At 45.1% G+C, this 25,137-nt stretch overlaps 1 protein-coding gene across 3 annotated transcripts in view; it reads left to right on the top strand.

Moving 5' to 3' along the window:
• The window catches only part of LOC137650518 (uncharacterized), an 86,267-nt gene extending 61,415 nt beyond the window's left edge, over nucleotides 1-24,852 (top strand). The window contains exon 3 of one of the 3 annotated variants that reach the window (XM_068383745.1): nucleotides 23,470-24,852. In XM_068383745.1, coding sequence (XP_068239846.1) covers nucleotides 23,470-24,579 — 1,110 coding nt within the window. In that variant the 3' untranslated portion in view covers nucleotides 24,580-24,852. The remainder of the gene's footprint in view (nucleotides 1-23,469) is intronic. The other 2 variants (XM_068383747.1, XM_068383746.1) reach the window with 2 other exon arrangements.
• Nucleotides 24,853-25,137: the final 285 nt, after the last annotated feature.

The following is a 25,137-nucleotide window of genomic DNA, read 5'->3' as shown; positions in this document are numbered from 1 at the left end:
GAGCCTCAGGGTTTTGGTCAGAATCGGAAAGGTGCCTCCACATCAACCTGCTAGAATTGAAGGCCGTTTTTCTGGCTCTTCAACAGTTCCAACAAACCCTGGCGGGCCACTCCGTGGTGGTGATGAGCGACAACACCATAGTAGTGGCTTATATCAACAAGCAGAGAGGTACCTTCTCGCAACAGCTATCCCATCTTGCAGTAGAGATTCTGAGATGGTCCGAAACCCGCTCGATCTCACTGTCAGCTCGCTTCATTCTTGGCAAGAGGAATGTCCTCGCCGACAGCCTCAGCAGGGCGACGCAGATAGTGAGTACCGAGTGGTCTTTGGATCCTCAGATAGCCAACAAAGTCCTGACTTTGTGGGGTTCCCCGACTGTAGACCTGATTGCGACAGCCTTGAATTTCAGACTGCCCCTTTACTGCTCTCCAGTTCTGGACCCCAAGGCTCTCTGGCAGGATGCATTTCAACACAGGTGGGACAACATGGACGTTTACGCCTTCCCACCTTTTTGTCTGATGAGAAGGGTGCACAACAAGGCCAACCTATCGGTCAACCTCTCCATGACTCTCATAGCTCTGCTATGGCATCATGCGGAATGGTTCCCGGACCTTCTGCAACTCCTAACGGAACCCCCAAGAGAACTCCCTCCACGTCACGAGCTACTCAGACAACCACATTGCAACATCTTCCACAAGGCCGTAGCTTCGCTTCGGCTTCACGCCTGGAGACTATCCAGCGACTCCTCACGGAGAGAGGTTTTTCTCAACAGGTTGCGGACAGGATGTCTCGACACCTGTGAGAATCCTCTGCCAGCGTCTACCAGGTGAAGTGGAAAGTCTTTGTGGTTGGTGTCGTGGAAGGGATATCTCTCCGCTCGATGCCACTATTCCAACAATAGCGGAGTTCCTTGTACATCTTCGGGAGGAAATGCGCCTTTCGGTCTCGGCGGTGAAAGGCTATCGCTCAGCCTTAAGCTTAGCCTTCAGGCTGAAAGGAGTGGATATTTCCTCTTCGTTGGAACTTTCTCTACTCATACGCAACTACGAGCTTACTTGTCCCCAGTCGGAAGTCAAACCCCCTCCTTGGAACGTGGTTCAAGTGCTCAGGGCTCTGAAAAGAGCTCCCTTTGAACCATTACGCCAGTCGTCTGATCGCCACCTAACGTGGAAGATGGTGTTTCCTACTCGCGTTGGCCTCGGCCAAACGAGTAAGTGAACTTCGTGGTCTCTCCTACGACGTTGCCCATTCAAGGGGATGGGGGTGGTAACGTTCAAGTTCGTCCCTGAGTTCATTGCTAAGACTCAAAACCCTGGGGTGTCGGATCCAAGATTCGACTCCTTCAAGGTAACGAGTCTACATTCTGTAACAAGTGACCCAGACCATCTGTTACTGTTCCCAGTCAGGAGTCTGAGGCGCTACCTCAAAAGAACAGCTGCAGCCCGTCCTCGTGTGCAAGCTTTGTTTGTGAGCACAGGGATGACAAAGAGGAGGGTCACCAAGAACTCCATCTCTTCATGGATTCGTTAGGTGATAAGCAGCACCTTGAATCCTGACTCTCCTCCTTCACGTCGTCCCAGAGCTCACGACGTCACGGGTATTGCTACTTCCCTGGACTTCAAGAGAAACTTCTCTGTGATGCAGGTTCTACAAGCTGAGGTCTGGAAACGTCAGACGATGTTCACAGCCTACTACCTGCAGGACGTAACCCACAGGAACCTCGATACGTTTTCTATCGGTCCTGTGGTGGCTGCACAACAGCTGGTCTAACCTCAGGCTCCTTATTGGACAAGTAGCAGAAGGTTGAGGGCATTGTTACCCGGTTTTAGTCTGCATGAATGAAAGAATATGTCTGGCCCTTACTTCTTTCTTCATTCTCCCCTCTCTTGGGGATAGCAGCATCCAGGTCTTTGCGCAGCTGACCTCAGCCTCTGCAGGTAAACCATGCTTCCTTGTGCTCCTAGTATTAGCCTTAATACTGTTGCGTCCCCCATACCCTGACGAGGTGGTATTGGGAACGTCCTAGCCTAGAGTTCCATATAAAGAACTCCAGGTCAACTTCCTAGGACGAGTCACGTTATTCTCCTTCACACACATCCTAGTAGGCCGCATGATGGTCAAACATGACAACGTGCGAAGGTTAGGGACTCCCGTTCCTTGAGTTCTACAACTTGGAATTGGAGTCCCCGGGTAAAGCCAAAGCCAGAAGGCTGGGGACTTTCCGCCCTTCCTAAGGGTAAGTCACCCCATGTAAATAGCGTGGTTTGTATTAGGATACGGAACAAATGACAAATTTCGTAGATAATTTGTATTTTTCCTACCATACAAACCTTAGCTATTTACGCAAATGTTACCCGCCAGCCCTGACCCCCAAGTCGAGTCCTACCTTTAAGTGAATTGAGCTATTCACAGTGTGTGAGGGGGGGGGGAGGGGTAGCTAGCTACCCCTTCCCTACCCCCCGCTAACTAGCGAGGGGGTAGTTAACCTTCGTTAAAATTTAATGGCTCGTCATTTCAGCTCCGCCAAAATAATACCCCATGTAAATAGCTAAGGTTTGTATGGTAGGAAAAATACAAATTATCTACGAAATTTGTCATGTTGTGTCACCATCTAATTTAGCTCTTCCTTGGAAGTAAGCAGGAAATCTCCTAATGAAGGAATAGACTCAAAATCTTTGTGGTCAATGCGGCCGCACCACAAGTCCAGATTAATTCGTGTTGCCTGTATTTTGTCCTGCACTTTATAGATGGTAGTATCTTTTCCTTGCAAAGACAGATTCAATCTGTTTAGTGTACTGAAAATATCAGACAGGTATGCCAGTTTTGTGAGCCACTGGGTGTCATGCATTTGATTATAGAGGTCATGACGTTCATACAAGGAAATTTGCACTTCCTCACGAAGTTCAAAGAGACGGGAAAGAACTTTTCCCCGTGTCAGCCAGCGAACCTCTGTATGGTAAAGGAGTTTTGTTAGTTCGCTTCACATCTCTTCACACAGAACTGTAAATAAGCGGGTGTTCAGTGCTTTCCCTTTGATGAAATTGACAATTTTTACTGCCTCTTCCAGAACTGTTTTAAGACAGGTAGGCATATGTTTCACAGCAAGTTGTTCACGGTGAATGCAACAGTGTGTTGCCTTCACCTGTGGTACAATGCTTTGTACCCGACTCACTAGACTCCTTAGTTTACCAGTCATCGCAGTTGCACCATTTGTGCTGATTCCAACACATTGCGACCAGGAGAGTTCATTTTTGACATTAAAATCGTTTGCTACATTAAAGATAGCCTCTCCTGTTGTGTTTGTAGGAAGAGGACGACAGAAAAGAAATTCATCATGTACTTCCCCACAGTAAATGTACCTAACAAAGCACAAAAGATTTGCCTCGTTCCCTGCAACAGAGGCGTTGTTCTGGTTTTCTTTGACACCAGTTGTCAGGACCTTTACCAGATGTGTTCTGTTAAACGTCGAGCTTCCTCCGGGATGGGAAATTTAGCACAACGTCACTTCTGCCGTTAGTTATTTGACAGAAGAAGACATTGACGATCACTTTTCTTCTTTGAATTTTTGAGTTATCAGAAGGAGAGGATCCTTAGTCCGTTCGTCCTTCAGTTGTTTAAGGAACTCATGAAAGTTTTTCGTTATGAGTTTCCAGACTATTTTGCATCTGTCGCTCCATTTTAGCCTTCCTCTGAATTTACTTGGGAAGGCGTCGAGTAGTCCCTTTTTTACCAAGATGGGTCTTACCAGGTATTCAATGGAGCTTTGAGGATGTTAAGAGACTAAATGGTGTCTCAGAAGGACCAAGGATAGGCAGCTTTTTTTCCTGTGAATAGTCTGGTCTCTAGATCTTGTATCTTGGATACAACTTTAGTTGGAATACAAGAAGTCAGAGGTGTTCGTTTCAGCCTCTTGGGGTTGCATCCTTTCAGAAATAGAATTTCTTTGCACATCTCTGTCTTCCTCTCTTTCTCAATAGAGTTAATCAGAGAGTTTCATCTGTGTTACCCAAAGGCCACCTAAGATTTGGTTTCAGATTCGGCAAGAAAGGTTTTTCATATATCCTTCTTTAGCCGCAAATCAAAGGAAGGATCTCCTTTTCCGAATTCTTCTCAGGCTTTTTGAGGAAGACTTTTTAACAGGATATCTACCAGACTTGAGGAACAGGGCAAAGACGTCGTACGTCCTCCTGGTCGCGAACGTCCTCCGGGTAGTGACGTCGAGCGTCCTCCCGGACATGACGTCAGGCGTCCTCCGTGACGTGACGTCGAGCATCCTCCAGGACGTGACGTCGAGCATCCTCCAGGACGTGATGTCGAGCGTCCTCCAGGACGTGACGTCGAGCTGATAGCTATTAAAAGAGAGTCCGAGTGCTTTCGCCTTCAGACAGTAGAAGCCAAACTTTACTACTTCTGGCAATCATTGGGAGAAGTTAGGAGCAGATCTTGGTCAGTTCTTCTTCTGAAAGAGGAGTACTTTTTTCCTTTTTTAGGGAAACCTTCTTCAAGTTTAGCTCCATAGACCTCCCTCCCAGTTCTAGAGAGGAGTCTAGAGTCCGACTGTGTGTGTTTTGGTCTTAGCTCTGCCCCGATACTGTTCATGTATCTAATGCTTATGTAACAGTCTACCGCACTCAAGATCTGAGCCTCCCGGTTTAGGGAAGATTGGCTTCTCAGGACTCATTCTTCCGATCTACATGTTGGATCTTCAGATAACGTCGAGCCTTTTTGAAGAATTGGATCTTGGCTACAAGACGAGGCTCTTCTGACCCTATCTCAAAATGGGGATTCAGAGTCTAGTTTTTCAGGCTTTTACGTCTCACCTTAGAACAGTGCAAGCCATCTTGAATCTTTCTTCGAGATCATTGATTTATCTCTGTTAATCCTAGTTTTCCTGGACCGGGGCTCGTTTCCCGGCCAGTCGGAAGCTAGAAGTTGTTATCCTTTTGTGATATTTCTTCGTCCGCTCTTTTTCATCCTCAATCATTTTGTGACAAGGAGAAGATCTCGAGTACTTATACGTCTTTTTCGGATGCCATAAGATGCCTTCAGTGGTGGAACGATCCAGTCTATTCCAGTAGGTTCCAACCAGGAATCACGCGTCCTCCAGGAGGTCCCCCCCTTCTGGAACAAAGGACCTTAGGCCTTGTGTTGTGTTCCATTACCTCGACTTCGAGGTGGAAGCAACACTGGACTGTTGGCAAGTCAATGCCGATTTACCACAGCATTTGTTTTCTTTGCCAAGCAGTGCGGAACTCACTCGAGTCCCTTTACGGGACAGCGAGGAGTCTTTTCTCTGGGCAAGGAGAAGAATGTGTCCTTCTGTAAAGTTCATTCAGGGGGTAAAGAAGTTTGGCAGACTATATCAGCTGGAGAATGGACCCTCCATTGAGAAGTCTGCAAGAATCTGTGGCGACTTTACGTAGTCCTTATATAGAACTTTTCACAGAGATTCTGGAGTGGATAGTGGACTCTCCTAGGAGTCTTCCTTTTAGAGTAATTTTTTCCAGACTCCTCCCTTGGAAAGGTACTTTTTATAGGAGCTTTAAAGACTTCTACCTTCATGATTTATCAATCCATATGGGAGGTTTTAGAGAATGGTTCAGAATCAACCCTGTTTTCTCTTCCAGTATCTCTACATCTTAGTGGTTGCTGTTTTCCTGTTGTCACTTCGAAGGAAGCGCAATTGTGCATCTTCTTCCATCAAAGGTTGCAGGAGTGTGTTTACGACTGTAGTCAGGCACAGTATCTTGCTTTTCGATTGATAAAGTCCTACAGGAACTTCTCAAATTGTTTGAAACATCTAACCAACAAGGACTCGCCAGTTTGGAGTCTGGATATAATCCTGAAGTTCCTTATGTGTGACAAGCTTGTCCAATTGCATTCTTCATTTTTAGGACCTCACGATGAATTCTTGTTTTGTTAGTACCACGACAAATAAAAGTATCAGTGGATTCATGCGTTTTGTAAAACGTTGGCTTTCGAGATAACGAAGCTATCTCTTCATTGAAGTTGGGCTTTCTCACCGAGAATGACCACCATTTTCAACCTTGATCCAAGGCTTTTGAGTTTGCGACTTTCGGATATGGTTGGAGATGGGTTGGAGAGAGTTCTGTGTCCAGTAAGAACCCTGTAGTTCTTCCTGGGCAGAATGAAAGAGTTACAAGCAAGTCGAAGCTCTTTGGGGCTCAATTAAGTAGCCCTCGTTACAGATGTCAAGAATGTCCTTTCATTTTTCATCAGACTTATAGGAGAGGCTCGTGCGATTTACAGTAAGACTTGTCTCTAATTTTTTAGAAGGTCCAGACACATGAAGTTAGTGCAGTAACAACTTCAGTGGCCTTCAAGCAGAATGGATTGTGACAGAGCTTTTTAGACCCAACCTTTTGTGAGAGTAAATCTGTGTTCACTTCACACTTTATGAATCATGTCCAGACTCTTTGAGGACTGATACACTCTGGGACCATTCGTAACAGCGAGTGCAGTATTGGGGGAGGAACCCTCCACGAAGTTCCCATATCCTAATACCTTTTTCTTCTGTTGGAACTCTTATATTTTTATGGTGGTTGTGGCAATTGCAACAGTCACCCACAATCATTGATTTTAGTCAGATGTTCTATTTGTTCCTTGAGAGTGCCCCAGAACAAGGTTTTTAGACCGTTTTGACAACTCCTAGAGGTCTTCAGCCCCCTGAGTGGATTGCTGGATCTCCTAAGGAAAGTGGACATAATGAAAGATTCATTGAAGTCAACTTCCTTATCAGGTACGAACCCTTAATATTGTTTATTAACGCTTTAAAGTAAAATTCCATCCATATCGGCTGTCTCTAACCCTCCACTTAAGGTGTTAATCATCTATATACATAACTACCAGGTAAGTTATGTGTTTAAAAATGTTATTTTCATTATAAGATAAATTTTTGAACATACTTGCCTGGTAGTTATGTATAATTAAAATCCCCTCCCTCCTCCCTTCTAGAGACTAGAGACATGGAAAATATGGATATCCATGGAATGGTTTCTAGATACCTCGCTAGGGGCACACAGTTGGTACACCTGGCTATCCAATCAGCGATTGGCGTGAGTTTTTTAATTTTTCTGTCATGACGTCAGGGACGTAAGCTATATACATAACTACCAGGTAAGTATGTTAAAAAATTTATTCTATAATGAAAATAACATTTTACAGGTTTTCTACCCCTGTCTTCTGCTAGGCAGTGAAGACGGTGGATGTATAAACCCTTTGCCTTTTGGTTTTGGAGGTTCATCCAGTTACTGTGACCCTAGGGTCGAGTGTCTTTTACATTCACCCTCTTAGGTCACACGATGCTCTAACACATCGCGTGGTGGCTCCCAGTCTCTCAGACCCCACCATCATCATGTTGGGTCAAGAGACGGGTGGGTGGATTTAGTCCTCTGCTTTCATTCGAGACCAGGTCTATATCCGGGCAGTTAGCTGTCCACAAGCAGCAAAAGCAGACCTCCCACTAACCAGTGAGTCCTCCTATATTAAATGATTACAAAGTTTGTATATCGCGTCGGAACAAATGACAATTTTTCCTAAATTGTATTTGTTCCGTAACTGAAATACAAACCACGCTATTTACATGGGGTAATTACTTCGGCGTAGCTGAAATGACGAGCCATAAGAATTTTAACGAGGGTTTACTACCCCTTTGCTAGTTAGTGGGGGGGGGGGGGGGTAGGGAGGGGTAGCTTGCTACCCCTCCCCCCTCACACACAGTGAGTGCTTCACTTTACTTTTGGCTCGGAGAGACGACAGACCTGTCTGCACTCTCCTCCGTTATTGACTGCCATAATCTGTTTTGCTTTTTCTTTCAGTGTGTGTTTGAAGTTGGCCTCTATTCTTTCATCATGCGTACGTGCCCTGGACAAGCCGGCCGCCCTTGTGGTACCTTTATGTCGGGCTTGGACACCGATCCTCACTCCTTATGCCCTCAGTGTAGGGGCCAACGATGTGATATGTCTTAACGTATGTATCGAGTGTAGGGAGTGGTTTACCTCCCAGTGGGAGAGGTTTGCCTGGCGACACAAGAAAAAGGCTAAAAGGGATATTTCTCCTTCAGAGGCTCCTTTGAAGAGAGAAAATTCCAAGACGACTTCTTCCGTAGCCCTTTCCTCCTCCGAAGCTCCCACTCGAGCAGTCTCTCCCGAGAGGCCGGCGAGTGGTAGCGTAAACCGTATTGCTGTTGACCGATCCCGGGGTGCGGGAGCGGTAGTTACCTCCCATAGCGAGGCAACTGCCCCTCCTCCCCCGGAGGAGGATTTAAATATTGATTTTCCTGTTAATAATAATGATTTATTACAGCTTTGGGCTCCCTTGGGGCTTCAGGGTTCACCCTCTAGGGAAGCCCTGTTTGACTTGATCAAACTGGGTGCGGCTGTTAAACAATCGCCGAAGACAGCAGAGATAGATCCTCTGTCTGTTGTTGACGTTGTTGTGACGGAGGCATCGAGTGGTTCTGCTCAAACTCCTGTGCCTGTTGTTGCTGAGGTAGCTGAAGGCTTAGGTTCCCCCTCTGAACATCCTTCGAGGGAGGAACTAAGTCCTACGGTCTCTTCTTCCGGTAATTCTCACAAGGGAGTTAGGAGGCGCCTCTTCGGCTTGTCATCCACGCAGTCTCTGCAGAGGAGACAACTCACCGATCACCTTTCCTGCCAGCTACCACCTTAGACCTCTCCAGGGATCGGGTCGTCCTTCGGGGCTTTGTATCCAGTCACCCTCCAGACATGCTGTCCTGCCATCTCCTTTCAAGGAGGATGCGCGCTGCAGGCCATCTAAACCTGTCATTGCGCAGGCACCGGTCCCTTCAGGGCAAAAGGGCAATGAGAGCAAAATTGCGCATCATACCCTTGCACGCCAGGTTATACCTGCGCGCCCTCCTGCGATTGCCGCTGATCCTGATTTAGCGCCAGGTTATACCTGCGCGCCCTCCTGCGGTTGCCGCTGATCCTGATTTAGCGCCATGGTTCTCATCTGCGCGCGTGCGCGCAAATGTTCCAGTTAAACGCCAGGGTTCCCCTGCGCACCCACAACCATCGGCGCGCCCGCGCCCATCAGCTGTTCCTGAGATAGTGCTCCCGTGCCCACCTGCGCACACGCGCCCGGCAGTTCCTGATAAACGCGGTCCAAGAGGCACCTAAGTTAGCACACAGGCGCTCACAGGTGTGTGTAGACGACAAACGCGCGGTCCAGGAGGCACCTAAGTTAGCGCACAGGCGCTCACAGGTGTCTCTAGATCCCCAACACTCTTATGCTGCTAAGGGTGATGCGCGCCAACATCGCGCTGTTCCTGTTATAGCGCAAACGCGCTCGCGCTCGCCAACGCACCAGCGCGCTTCTACATCACAGCGCGCAGTCCAGGAGGTCCCCAAGATAGCGCACGGCCGCTCATGGGTTCCCTTGGATTCTTTGCTAACGGCCCGCAATATAAAAACTGCGCACAAAGTTCCAGTAGCACGCGAGATTCCAGCTGCGCGCCCATCGCAACAACGCACACCTGTGCGCTCACATTCTGATGCGCGCCTAGCTATCTCACGATCGCCTAAGGCAGCTGCACAACCTGCACACCTCTCGCCTGCGCGCCAACGTGCGAACTTGCCCTCGCGCTGTCGCCAGGCGGCGCAATAGTGCCCACGCCTGGTCGTTACAGATGTGCCAGCATGCTACCGTGCACTCGCGCTCATCAGCAGCCCGTCAGCCCACTGCTCGCCCTGGCATCTAGCCTTCTACCCCTCCTCATAAGATAGCTCCTGTGCGCCAAACGCCCTCGCCATATCCTACGCGTGCCCGCGCCCCCTCCTGTGCGCCCGTGCCCTCAACCTCACACGCCCACACTCACGCGCGCAAGCGCGAATATCCTGCTGCGCATGATTCATTTACACGTGATCCAGATCAGGGCTTTTCACGCAATCACCAGCGTGATCGGCGCAACGATCGGCAACGCGATCGCCGCAGTGATTGGCAATGCGATCGGCGCAACGATCGGCAACGCGATCGGCGCAACGATTGGCAACGCGATCGGCGCAACGATCGGCAACGCGATCACGCCCGAGTTACATCAGGGGTACAGGCAGACAGGTCAACATCGCGCTCCCCTCCCTACAAGCGCAGAACAGCGCGCTTGCCGGAGGAGGGGAGGCTTCCGGACAGGTCTAAGGATCTTTCTTCCTTCATTGCAGATTCTCAACAAGCGAACCCTCGTGTCGACTCCTCCAAGGGATCAAACAATCTCCTTCCCTGCAGAGGGAGTATCTGACAGCGCGACTGTCAGCCAGCAGCCCTGGTTTGGTACCATTGTCAGAGAGCTTATGCAGGCAATGAAGCCTGTGCTTTCTGACTTGGGTCACAAATCAGTGGCAACTTCCTCCCCCCTGAAGAGGAAGAGAGGCGTCCCAGACATTGTAACTGAGAAGTCCCCTCGTGTAGAGGTGGCGAAGGCCTTAAATCCTTCATTGCTGGAGTCCTGCATCCCTCCTAGGAGGGAGCCGAAGGACTCGAAGACTGTTCCCAAGTCTTCCGCAAGGACCTCACAGAAACCAGATAGACCTTTGGAGAACGTCCGCGAGTCTCCCCAGGAAGAGCCTCTGAGGACGGGAGACTTCGCTGCCAGTCCTTCAGGAGGAGAGCACCAAGAGTCAGAACATACGTCCCTCTTAATGAGAGAATGCCTTGATGAAGTCATTGAGCTTCAGCACGGCATTTCATTCCCGTGCTGAATCTTGGTGACGGGCAAGAGGGCTCTCGAACTTCGGGAAATTGCTCCCCCAGTTCGAATCTAAATTTCTCTCTTTCATCTTTTTCTTCTGCTTAATATTACTTCGACCTTCTCTTAATTTTATCAACTTTCTTTCATCTTGCTGTCCTATCTCTATGATTATTATTTTTCTTAGTTATATATATATGTAGATGTATGCATATATATATATATTTATTTATTGTATTTGTTCATTTATTTATTTATCTATTTTTTTTTTCTATTTTATTTAAATGGCGTGGATATTTCCACATTCGTTATTACTGCCTGCTTAGATGAATGGGAGAAGGGATCACGGTTGGGAGGTATTCGCATTCAAAGCTATATATGAGAGTGTTGGATGATCTCAGCCATCCCAAAGATGGTTTGGACCTTTTTGGCGGAACTACTCTCAAGGGTTGGGTCATCGGAATCCAGGGGGATCCAATCCTTGAGGTGGGACTCTTGGCTTTTGGCCGGAAGCCCATCATTACAGATATGGGGAGGATGATTCCATATTACTTTGGTCTCAGTCCTAACAGGCGGGTTTAGCTTACACCTGTGCCTCTATATCTGTTTTGATGCTATCCTTCGGGTAGGGTATGGAGTGGACCATCGGGGAAATATACTCTCATTGTGCCGATAGTGGAGAATGCAAATTTCCTTTCCAACGTATGATACTTTCTTATAATTCTCAAGCAGGTACCCCAACATAACAACAAAAAACCTGAAAATCCCATCCTTAAATATGGACCCTTCAAATACTGACTCCCCATCCCCTGGATTTGCTGACTCCCCCCCGGCACTGTTGACGACTTCTGCTACTGTAATTAAGGAAAACTCTGTTGACGACCTTCGAACTAAAAAGGACCACTCTACTGATGTTAAAAAATCTAGCAATTTGGGTAACAAAGGGAAACTACGATTCCTTCATGTTTCCCAAATCCCATTAGAGACAAATTATGATGATATATATAGAGCATTTGAGTGCTATGGATTGATAAAGGAAATAAGGATGAGACTTGGAGATGAAAAATGGGACTCTTGGATATCTTTTGAAAGTCACGATGAGGCGTTTAATGCCATAAGTAATATTAGTAGTATCAAAATTAACGAATTGAACATCATGGGAGCTCTTTGTGATAAGGTCCCAAAGGAATTGGATGTGTACAAACCTGCTGATTGGTTTGAAAAAGATAGAAATGTACCCATGCCTTCACAGAGAAAACCCAAACCACCAATGTGGCTCTTAGCTGAACCTAAAGGGATAATAGGGAATTATTTTAAGATATGTAAGTTTATCCAAAAAAAAGTAGGAACCATAGCACCTGGAGATATATCTCGTTTTGGGAAGAACAGTTATCTCATCCATGCCAAATCTTCGACTCAGTCTGCAATACTGTCTAACTTACAGACAGGCAGTGATGAAATTACATTGGAAATGAAACCTCATCTTAATTTTAGTTATGGAAGGGGAGTGGTCTTTAATAAGGACCTATACGAATTTACAGAGGAGGAGATACTTTCTATGTGTCCATTAAATGTATGGAAAGTGCATAAGATTCCTGGAACTTCAATGATTATACTCACTTTCCAGGATGCTGATGTACCTTTCCATATTTTTATTGAAAATGAAAGGATTAAAGTTCGGCCTTTCAAACAAAAGCCCCTGCAATGTTTTAATTGTTTTAAATTTGGACACCCATCCAAAGTTTGTAAAAATGGAAAATTGTGTGGTATTTGCTCCAAAACTTATCATGGAGAATGTACACTTGAGGCCAGGTGTTCAAATTGCAATTTGAATCATAAATCAACTGATAGGAGATGCGAACTGTATAAGTTGGAGGAAGCTGCCCTAAACAAATCAAGTTTAGAACACATAAGTGTGGGACATGCAAAAAGATTGTTGAATAAATCAACCAGCTATGCAAAGGCCTTAAAATCAAAGGTAAATTTACCACAGGAGACAGCAACCCCACCTAGCACTGCCAGTAATCCTAAGAAAAGAAATACAACCTCTGATAATAAAGTACTGCATGACAAGGTAATCATATCGCCTTCTGAGGCTTTGCCACAGCGTATTAAAAATGGGTCATTGCCCATTTCTGTACAGCCTTCGTCCCCCATTACCAGCAATAGTACTAACCTCTCCCAGGCCATGTCCTTGCCTGATTTGATGGAGATGCCACCTGACACCAAGTTACCAGGTGCACCTGTATTGGGGAAGGTGCAAAAACCTGGTAGCTCAAAACCTACTAATCGGAAAAGAGAGAGACCTCCATCTCTCTCGCCCCCCTCCATAAGAAATATCAAAATTACGACGTCAAATAAGTATGATGATTTGTCAGTTGATATTTCTGATCTGGAAGTCAATTTAAATAAATCGGAAATTCAAGTGGAGGTCCACCAACCTCCTCAACAATCAGATCAAAAAGACAAAAAGAAAATCATAAATTCTAAACCCAATCTATCAAGACCCTCTTTAATAAAACCACCAAAAAATAGTGTTAGATCAAACACTGCTAATGGGAAGACTCCATCCAAGGGGTCTACCAAATTATAAACCATAGTTTTTTCCTCCATTTTGCAATGGAATTGTCAGGGTTTAAGGGCCAAATATGAAGAACTTAAGCTCCTTATTCATGAGCATTCCCCCATAATTATTTGTCTACAGGAGAGCAAACTTGATCATAATACCCCTTGCCCTCGCGAATACATTAGTTATAGGACACCATATGATCACCAAGTGGGGAGCCATGGCGGAAGTCTCATATACGTTCGTCGAGATGTTCCCCAAGTTTCTCTGTCTATTCGTACACCTCTGCAGGCAGTGGTTGTACAGATCGACATAGGGCGAAAATATACAATTTGTTCTCTGTACTTGCCTCCAAATGATAACATTTTGTATGACAACTTAGTGGAGGTTATTCAACAACTCCCTCAACCTTTCCTTTTACTTGGAGATTTGAATGGTAGACACCCTTTGTGGGGTGATGTTTTAGCAAACACGAGGGGAAATATCATAACATCAATTATTATTATTATTATTATTACTTACTAAGCTACAACCCTAGTTGGAAAAGCAGTATGCTATAAGCCCAGGGGCTCCAACAGGGAAAATAGCTCAGTGCGGAAAGGAAAAAAGGAAAATAAAATATTCTAAGAAGAGTAACAACAATAAATATCTCCTATATAAACTATAAAAACTTTAACAAAACAAGAGGAAGAGAAATAAGATAGGAGAGTGTGCTCGAGTGTACCCTCAAGCAAGAGAACTCTAACCCAAGACAGTGAAAGGCCATGGTACAGAGGCTATGGCACTACCCAAGACTAGAGAACAGTGGTTTGATTTTGGAGTGTCCTTCTCCTAGAAGAGCTGCTTACCATAGCTAAAGAGTCTCTTCTACCCTTACCAAGAGGAAAGTGGCACTGAACAAGTACAGTGCAGTAACCCCTTGGGTGATGAAGAATTGTTTGGTAATCTGTGTTGTCAGGTGTATGAGGATAGAGGAGAATATGTAAAGAATATGCCAGACTATTCAGTGTGTATGTAGGCAAAGGGAAAATGAACCGTAACCAGAGAGGAGGATTCAATGTAGTACTGTCTGGCCAGTCAAAAGACCCCATAACTCTCTAGCGGTAGTATCTCAACGGGTGGCTGGAAAATGAAGATGTGGGACTCCTTAATACAGGAGAGCCCACACACTTTCATGTCCAGACAGGTACCTTGTCATGTATTGACCTATCAATCGTAAGCTCTAATTGCCTTCTCGACTTTGATTGGAGAACATTAGATGATTGGCATACTAGTGATCACGCACCAATCATTATAAACACCAACAATGGTCCACCTTTACAGGGATCGCCACGATGGAATCTTGACAAGGCGGACTGGGATAAATTTCGTGAACTAAGCGAAATTGAGGGGGATGCAGGACAAGTTGAAAATATCGATGATGCCATAGACTTACTGAATGGAACTCTCCATACAGCTGGAGTCAATTCAATTCCCAAAACAACAGGGTTATTCAAACGACGACCCGTCCCGTGGTGGTCTTCAGAACTAACTGCCCTCCACAGAGCCACAAGGAAATCTCTAACACGATTGCGTAGACGCAGAACTGATGAGAATTTAATTATGTACAAGAAATGTAGAGCACAGTTCCGTCGTGCCATGAAAGAAGCAAGGCGCCAGTCATGGATGTCTTTTGTTTCCTCCATTAACAGTAGGACACCACCATCTGCTGTGTGGAGGAAAGTAAAAAAGATAGCTGGCAAATTCACCCCCAACCCACCACCAGTGTTGAAGGTGAATGGCCAGTATGTAACCGAAGCAAATGATGTTAGCAATGCCCTGGCTAATCATTTTTCAAATGTATCCAGCAAGTGTGAAGGAGCCCCTGGTCACCAGTATAGGAGCACTGAAGAAAAGAAAATTTTAAATTTTGCAACAAGAAGGGAAGAGTCGTATAATTCTCCTTTCACTGAAAGAGAATTTGATTCCGCACTTGCTCATTGCAATGATACAGCCCCTGGACCCGATGGAATTCCATATGCAATGATTAAACATGTACATTTTAATACAAAGCTATTTATTTTAAGTATTATTAATAGAATATGGCATGATCATAGTTACCCAAGTGTTTGGGAACTAGCCATTATTTTAGCCTTTTTAAAACCCGGTAAAGACAAGTTTTTAGCAGCAAACTATCGTCCAATTGCATTGACATCTTGTTTATGTAAAATCATGGAGAAGATGGTCAATGCAAGGCTGGTGTGGTACCTTGAAAAGAAAGGTATTTTATCACCGATTCAATGTGGATTCCGAAAAATGCACTCAACGACTGATGTGTTGATACGACTAGAGTCTTCTATTTGTGAAGCCTTTGCTTCCAAACAGCACCATGTTACAGTATTTTTTGACCTTGAAAAGGCATATGATACCACATGGAGATATGGTATTCTTAAAACCATTCATGAATTGGGATTGAGAGGAGAGCTGCCACTATTTATTCAGGCATTTCTTTCACGTAGAGTTTTTCAAGTGAGAGTGGGGGAAACTCTATCAGAGAGTAAGTGCCAGGAAGAAGGAGTTCCTCAGGGTAGTGTGCTGAGTGTAACCCTTTTTGCACTAGCAATTAATGGGATATCCTCAGCCATTCCCCAGGATGTTCTCTCAACATTATTTGTGGATGATCTCTCAATATCATTTGCTGGCACTAAAATGGCAATGGTTGAGAGAAAAATCCAACTCTCTATTGATAAAATTATCCAGTGGGCTGACATGAATGGATTTAAGTTTTCGACAAGTAAAACTACCATTGTCCATTTTTGTCGTATCCGTGGAGTACATCCAGACCCGGATATATACATTAAAAGTCAACGGATACCATGTGCAAGAGAAGCTAAATTTTTAGGTTTGATATTTGATTGTAGGCTTACATGGGTTTCTCACTTAAAAGCATTAAAAGCTAAATGTGTTGAAGCTCTGAATATCTTAAAAGTATTATCCCATACATCATGGGGGGCAGACCGCAGTACTATTTTAAAATTATACAAGGCCTTGATTTTTTCCAAAATTAGTTATGGTTGTGAGGTATATTCTTCAGCCACCTCAAGCCGGTTAAAAATATTAGACTCGATACATCATGCAGGTATTAGATTGTCTACTGGAGCTTTTAAAACCTCGCCTATCCCAAGTCTCCTTGTTGATGCTGGAGAGTTACCTCTAGACCTTTACCGAATGTCTTCCATTCTTCGGTATTGGTTTAGATTGCAAAGACTCCCTAACTCTCTAGCCTTTCAGACTGCAAGCCTTGTAAGACACGCATCATACTTTGAGTTGCACCCAAAATCTCCTCAACCCTATGGCTTTCGGGTGAAACGATTATTAAATAGTCTGGATATAATTAGAAATAAGGTACTTCCATTCAAGGTATCATCAACGCCTCCATGGAAGTTACCAGAGATATCTTTTTGTAAATATTTTATTGGAGATAAGAAGAATATGTCAGACCTAGAAGCCAGGTCTCTTTTTAATGAACATTTTAAAGAACATAGAGGATCAACTTTTATCTATACTGATGGCTCCAAATCTGATGCTGGCGTTGGATTTGGAGTACATAGTAATGGTTTTAATTGTAGAGGTGCACTTCCTCTGACCGCTTCCATATTTACTGCCGAACTGTATGGCATATTAACCGCTATTGAGAAAATAGCATTGGAGAAGGAGGGTAATTTTACAATTTTTAGTGATGCAAGGAGTGTCCTTCAAGCTATGGAAGTTTTTAATTCTAATAACCCTCTAGTTTTAAAGATTTTAGAATGGCTTCTCATTATTGGACGGAGAGGTATAAGAGTTCAATTTTGTTGGGTTCCAGCACATGTAGGTGTGTCTGGGAATGAGAAGGCAGATTCACTGGCTAAGGAGGCTGCATCCGAGTTGCTGCCAAGAAGGTATCCCATTGCCTGTAATGATTTCTTACCTGTCATCAAGAACTTGGTTTGCAATAAATGGCAACAGCAATGGGATAGTCAAGATGGCAATAAAATGCGAGAGATAGCAAATGACATATCTCCTTGGAGGTATAATATGATGCCCCGAAAATGGGAGACGTCTCTTTGTCGTCTCCGTATTGGTCACACTCGGTTGACACACGAGTTTCTGCTGAAGGGCCAACACCAACCGTATTGTGATGACTGCTTAGTACCTCTAACAGTAAGGCATTTGCTGACCGAATGCCCCAATTATAACAACTTGCGGAATAGATATTTGTTTGAGGCTCGAGGTGAGGGTGGCAGGTTCATCCTTGCCAAGATTCTTGGAAATGATGTGTCCTACCATGCAAGTGGCATTTTTAGATTTATTTCAGAAGCAGGTCTTCTGAAAAATATTTAACTTTTATTACATTCAACTTTTATGATTTTAATTGAATACTCTTTTATTTTTTATTTTATTTTATCTTTTATTTTTGTATACATAAATTAAATGTTACCGGCGTCAATGACCTCAGATGTCAGGATGCCTGAAAACTTTAAATCAATCAATCAATCAATCAATCAGAACATACGTTCTGGCAAGTCCTGACCCTCATGAGGAACCTCAATGGGATCCCAGACCCAGAGATTCCTTCTCGTGAAGAGAAGGATACGATCCTGAACTGAATCTACGGCACCCAGAAACCCTCTAGGGCCAGTGCAGCTTTGCCCTGGTCTCAGGGGATGAAGAGTACCAGAGACAAGGTCAAGGGCCAGCTCTCTGAGCTTGCCTCCTCCAATAGATCCAGTGCCGGTAACAAGCTCCTCCCTCCTCCTTAAGTACACCAGAGGAGGTACTTTGAAATCCTAGAGGAGACTTGTTTGGGTCTTCCAGTACACCATTCGGTGGGAGAACTCACTGGGGGAGTCCCTCTTGAGAGACACTCCAACCGGCAAGTGTCCTATTCCGCAACTGAGATCCTAAGCCAGGAGGAAGTTGCGAAGTGTGCCATGCAGGCAACTTCGTGGCTGGACATCTGGCTGGGATCTCTGGGCATCCTGGTATGTTCTGAGGACCTGTCCAAAGAAAGTATCAAGAAGGCACTGGAGACATTCCTACTCTCAGGCACGCGAACCATCGAGTTTCTGGCCCATCAAGTCTCGAGCTTGTGGGCCAACATGATTCTCAAGTGTCGGGACGCAGTGGCTGAGAGGTTCCACCAGAAGGTCCCCAGTTCTGATGTTAGCAGGCTGAGACACTCTTCCGTGGAACTAGCCTCTGAGAGGTGGTGGAAGTCCAATCAGGATTCCCTCATCCACAAGGCCCTGACATCGAGGCCTTACAAACCTCCAGCAGCTCAGCAGCCCCGTCCAGCTAAGGACACTAGGAAGACAACGACGACGACAGCGAAGCAGGAGGTGTCTAAGCCCTTTCCTGCCAAGGGCAGAAGGGGCAAGAAGTCTTCCAGGGGAGGAGGCAAGAATCCTAGAGGGAACGGCCAAGGCCGTAAATGCTAGGATTGGCAGTTCCCCTGCATGTCCACCAGTGGGGGGATGCCTACAAAGTTGCGTGACAAGGTGGCAGCAACTCGGGGCAGATACCTGGACGATTTCCGTAATCGGTCAGGGTTATCGCGTTCCGTTCATCTCATGTCTACCTCCCATGACAGTGAATCCAGTCTCATTGAGCTCCCTTACCATTGGATCGGTAAAGGGACAGGCCCTCCGGGCAGAAGTCCAGACCATGTTGAAGAAGGACGCTCTCCAAGAGGTAGTGGACGGATCCCCAGGCTTCTACAGTCGACTCTTTCTTGTGAGAAAGGCGTCTGGAGGCTGGAGACCAGTCATTGACCTCTTGACACTGAATGGGTTTGTCAAACAGACTCCATTCAGTATGGAGACGGCAGACACGGTCAGGCTTGCAGTGAGACCACAAGACTTCATGTGCACACTGGACCTGAAGGACGCGTACTTCCAGATCCCAGTCCACCAGTCTTCAAGGAAGTACTCAAGATTTTGCCTAGACGACAAGATCTACCAGTTCAAGATAATGTGCTTCGGTCTCTCCACAGCACCCCAAGTGTTCACCAAGGTGTTCACCCTGATTTCATCATGGGCTCATAGGATCGGCATCCGTCTCCTCCGTTATCTGGACGACTGGCTGATCCTAGCAGACTCGAAGGCAACCCTTCTTCGCCACCGAAACAAGCTTCTCGAACTTTGCCAAGATCTAGGGATCATGGTAAACTTCCAGAAGTCCTCTCTGCAGCCCTCTCAGAGACTGGTATACCTAGGCATGGTCATAGACACCAATCTCCACAAAGCCTTCCCTTCAGATGACAGGATAGCAAGGCTGAGGAAGGTCGTGAGACCTTTCCTCACATGAGAGGAACTTCCAGCCCAATTGTGGTTACGTCTTCTCGGCCATCTTTCCTCCCTGGCCCGTCTGGTTCCCAATAGTCGCCTCAGAATGAGATCTCTCCAGTGGCGACTCAAGTCCCGGTGGAATCAAGGACACAATTCCTATGGGTCAACCGGAACAGAGGATCTCCAGTGGTGGGTGGCAGACGAGAACCTACGAAAGGGAGTGGATCTTCTTGTCCTCCCCCCGGACTTGATGTTGTTTTCGGACGCATCAAAGAAAGGGTGGGGGGCCCACGTTCTGAACCACAGGACCTCAGGCCTTTGGTCAGAATCAGAAAAGTACCTTCACATAAACCTGCTAGAAATGCAGGCCGTATTCCTGGCACTTCAGAAGTTCCATCAAGTCTTGGCGGGCCACTCTGTGGTAGTGATGAGCGACAACACCACAGTGGTGGCTTATATCAACAAGCAGGTAGGTACCTTTTCAGAGCAGCTATCCCATCTTGCAGTAGAGATACTGAGATGGTCCGAAGTCCTCTCGATCACACTAGCAGCTCGCTTCATTCCGGGCAAAAGGAATGTGCTCGCCGACAGTCTGAGCAGAGCGACACAGATAGTGAGTACCGAGTGGTCTATGGATCCTTAAGTAGCCAACAAAGTCCTGACTTTGTGGAGTTCCCCGACTGTGGACCTGTTCGCTACAGCGCTGAACTACAAGCTCCCGCTGTACTGCTCCCCAGTCCCGGATCCCAAGGCTCTCTGGCAAGATGCCTTCCAACAACGGTGGGACAACATCGATGTGTACGCCTTTTCCCCGTTCTGTCTGTTGAGGGGAGTATTTAACAAGACCAGAATATCGGTCAACCTTTCAATGACCCTCATAGCTCCGCTATGGCATCATGCAGAATGGTTCCCGGACCTTCTGCAACTCCTTATGGAGCCTCCAAGGGAACTCCCTCCACGTCACGAGCTACTCAAACAACCACATGCCAACATCTCCCTCAAAGCCTTAGCTTCGCTCCGACTTCACGCCTGGAGACTATCCAGCATCTCCTCAAAGAGAGAGGATTTTCGCAACAAGTTGCGAACAGGATGTCTGGACACCTGCACAAGTCATCTGCAGGGGTTTACCAGGCGAAGTGGCGAGTTTTCTGTGGTTGGTGTCGTGGAAGGGGCATCTCTTCACTCGTTGCTACTATTCCAACAATAGCGGAGTTCCTCGTGTATATGCGGGAGGAAATGCGCCTTTTGGTCTCGGCAGTGAAAGGCTATCGCCCAGCCTTAAGTCTTGCCTTCAGGCTCAAAGGAATGGACATTTCTTCCTCGCTGGAACTTTCTCTTCTCATACGAAGCTATGAACTTACCTGCCCTCAGTCGGAAGTGAGACCCCTTCCTTGGAACGTGGTTCGAGTTCTCAGGTCTCTAAAGAGACCTCCCTACGAACCACTACGCCCGGCTTCAGATCGCCACCTTACTTGGAAGACGGTGTTCCTGATAGCTTTGGCCTCGGCCAAGCGAGTCAGCGAACTACATGGTCTCTCATACGACATCGCCCATTCAAGGGGATGGGGGGAGGTAACGTTCAGGTTCGTCCCTGAGTTTGTTGCCAAGACTCAGAACCCGGGAGTGCCGGACCCTAGGTTTGACTCTCTCCAGGTTTCGAGGTTCCGTTCTGTAACAGATGAACCCAGACCATCTCCTTTGCCCTGTAAGGAGGCTGAGGTTGTATCTTAAGAGAACAGCTGCAGTTCGTCCCCAGGTTCTAGCCTTGTTCGTGAGCACTGGGAAAACGAAGAGAAGGGTCACCAGGAATACCATCTCAGCCTGGATTCGCAAGGTAATACACTGGCCTTGAATCCTGACCCTTCTCCGTCACGTCGCCCTAGAGCGCATGATGTCAGGGGCATAGCTACGTCCCTGGCCTTCAAGAAGAATTATTCAGTGACGCAAGTCCTGCAAGCTGGGGTGTGGAAGCATCAGACCACCTTCACAGCCCACTACCTGCAAGACGTGACCCACAGGAGGCTCGATATGTTTTCTATCGGCCCTGTGATGGCTGCACAACAGCTGGTCCAAACCTCAGGCTCCTTAATGGACAAGTAGCAGAAGGTTGAGGGCATTGTTACCCGGTTTTAGTGTGCGCGAATGAAAAGGTATGTCTGGCCCTTTTTCTTTTCTTCATCCTCTCCTCCCTTGGAGAAAGCAGCATCCTGGGTTCTCTGCACAGCTGACCTCAAACCACTGCAGGTAAACCATGCTTCCTTGTGTTCCTAGTATTAAGTGTAATTCTGTCATGTCCCCATACTGTACTCTGACGAGGGGGTATTGGGAGAGTCCTAGCCCAGATTTCCATCTGAGGATCTCCAGGTCAATTTCCTGGGACGAGTCACTTTTCACCTTCGCACACACCTTACGTAAGCCGCGGCAGTTTCACAGCCACTAGCGAGGAACAGGGATTCCTTATTGTTTGAGTACGTAAACACTCATATGGAATCCACGGGCAAGCCAAAGCCAGTATGGCAGGGACTTACCACCCTTCCGAAGGGTTAAGTCGCCCCATGTAAATAGAGTGGTTTGCATTTCAGTTACGGAACAAATGACAAATTCGTAAATAATTTGTTTTTTTCCTAACTATACAAACCTTAGCTATTTACACATATTTGCCTGCCAGCCCTGTCCTCCAGGATAAGTCCTACCTCTAAGTAAAGTGAAGCACTCACTGGTGTAATGTGAGGGGGGAGGGGTAGCAAGCTACCCCTCCCTACTCCCTGCTAACTAGCGAAGTGGTAGTAAACCCTCGTTAAAATTCTTATGGCTCGTCATTTCAGCTACGCCGAAGTAATTACCCCATGTAAATAGCTAAGGTTTGTATAGTTAGGAAAAATATAAATTATCTACGAATTTGTCATTTTTCCTAGCTATACAAAACCGTAATCATTTAATATAGATGCCCGCCTCTACCACCCCTCAAGTTCCACATTGAGCCTAAAGCGTTTGAATAACGTAAGCGGGCTGGCGGTGGGTGCGGGGGTCGGAGCTAAGCTCCGCCTCATGCCGCCAGCCAACCAATCAGCGCAACTGCGTGGTTTTATTTCTCTTCGGCTGTTTCAGCTGAGCTGAAGCGAATTCCTTTATCAAATGATTACGGGTTTGTATAGCTAGGAAAAATACTATTTAGGACAAATTGTCATATTGCCCAAATAATATTTTGCTTGTAGCACTAGTTAGCTATCAGAGGGAACTATTCATTCTTAATATGGTATATGTTCTCATTTATGGGTCTAAACAGAATTTCATAGAATTTCTTCTGCTTTGCTGTTCAACTTCTTTCAGATTTTACTTCGTGGAGAAACTTCAGGGTTTCTCCCCCCCCTCGCCGAGTCCCATTTTCCGAGCCGATTGATTGTGACTTCACACGCTCCATAGCTAGCCTATATAGCCCAAATTCATAAATCCAATCCAAAACTTTCATAGACTGTTTTCTAGCATTGCCACTTTGTCATCCTAGCCATCAGGGTGATCTTATTTATTGAAGGGTGTTTTTTCTTTTTATTTCATGACTAGGTTTTGAGCCGGGAATTTTGGGGAAGTTCCATTGGCTTTGCAAGCTTAGGCTGACAGCACACACATTGTAAATTATTTTGTTTGATCTGTAAAGAGAAATTACCAGATTATAATTTGAGTCTGGGAAGACTGGCATTTCAGAACTCTAGGTCCAAGTTTGTAAGTAGAAATCTTTTATAGTAATATTAAGAGAATACATTTCAATTTTTGTTAGTTTTTTAGGGATTTTGCATAGATTTATTGAAATATTGCAAGCAGCTAGTTTATAGTACATATTGGAATTTGATGGCGAGTTGATTAACCTGTTTCAGGTAGTGTTTGATGTCCTGTTTAGGAAGTCATTAGATGTACCTGATGAATGGTCTCGCTGGCTGCTCTTGGCAACACTTCATATCCTTGAAACAAATACTGCTCCATATTTAGATGTCAATAATTTATGCAAGTTACAAGGTTTGTGCCAAAGTAATGCAAATTACGGTGAAAAGGAAACATTAAAGGATGACATAGCAAAAGAAAATGTAGTTGAGTTAAAGACATGTAAGGTGGAATCAGAATATCCAATAAAAGTAGAAGTGTCAGAGCTTGGTAATAAATTACATATTGCTGCCACTACCAGATCTCCTTCTGAGAAAAGGACTCATTCTGAGGATCATGATAGTAATAAAAAGTTGAATGTTACTAAAGACAAACATGTTGCTTTGAAAAACACTGGTGTGATCAGAGATGGTTTTAATGATGAATCCAAAGCAGAAATTGAAAAATCTAGTAGGCCAGACCCCATGTTGTCTTCAAAAGAATCGCAAGTGACTCCCAAGATGCTTCATGTAATGCGCAACAAATGGACACAGATGTGGAAAAAATCCTGTGATAAGGTCTCCCAAACAGAGAATGGTATGGAAAATGAATCTTTATCTGTACAGTCTGAAATGCAAGATTCATCCAAGAATGATACTCCTGTTGAAAAAACTTACATTCACCAAGAAGTTCAAACTTTAATTCCTTGTTACCATGATTTTTCTTGCCAGTATTCATATAAGTCCGGAACTGAGAAAAAGGCCCAGATTCATTGGAAGTTAATTCCACTTTCGGGATTACCTGTTCGAAAAGGTAGAAAAATGAGTTCATCAAACTTATCAAGTCAAGGAAAAGATAAAAAAGGAACAGAGTCTGAGAAAGGGAGAGATAATATTGGCATGTCAAATTTATGTGAACCAGAATCTCAATGCAAAACAGACAGTGAATCTGATAGTCAGAGTGTTGTAACTTCAGAAAGGCCTCTTGTTAATATCAAATTAAGGAAAAGTCTATTTCACGGAAGGTTAATGATTACTTCAAAGAGTAAAGTGACAACACCAAATATTCCTCTGTTGCCAATTGATAGTTTTCTTCTCAGTGATCCAAGGAATGCTGAAGTTGACTAAATTAGAGTTGGTAACTGAGGAAACACAGGCATTACCCTGTACAATATATTCCCATTTTTTTTTTTTTTTTGCATCATTTTATTTTTGAAGACGCTGATCTAAATCTAATGGCATTTCATTGTTTTCATTGTTATTTTAAATCATTATTTGTAGTAAGGTTGAGGAAAGGTCATATGATATTTGTCATATGATATTTATCCAACCTTACATCTAATTTTAATAAGAAAATTGTACACTTGTATTTTAAGATAATATTCACATTTCATAAGCCTTTTATTTAGTAGCCTTTTTCCTTTAAACCCTATTTGCTCCTACATGAATACAAACTTTTGTAATTTAATAGGAGTAGGATTTCAGTGAAGCTGGAAACAATCCTGTTAAAAAATGCAAGTTTGTATAATTAGGAAAAATACAAATTACCATTAAATTTTAGGACTTTGTTACTCGATTAAAAAAAAGAAAAAAAAAAAGACTCCATTTGGTTTTGGTAGTGATTGGCTTTGATTGTTATTGATATTTGTCTTGAAAAAAATATTGTAGTTAATAACTTTGTTTGTG

Source organism: Palaemon carinicauda, chromosome 12 (genome assembly GCF_036898095.1).
Source record: "Palaemon carinicauda isolate YSFRI2023 chromosome 12, ASM3689809v2, whole genome shotgun sequence".
NCBI classification, from domain to species: Eukaryota; Metazoa; Arthropoda; class Malacostraca; order Decapoda; family Palaemonidae; genus Palaemon; species Palaemon carinicauda.
This window is presented reverse-complemented; position numbering and strand designations above follow the sequence as displayed.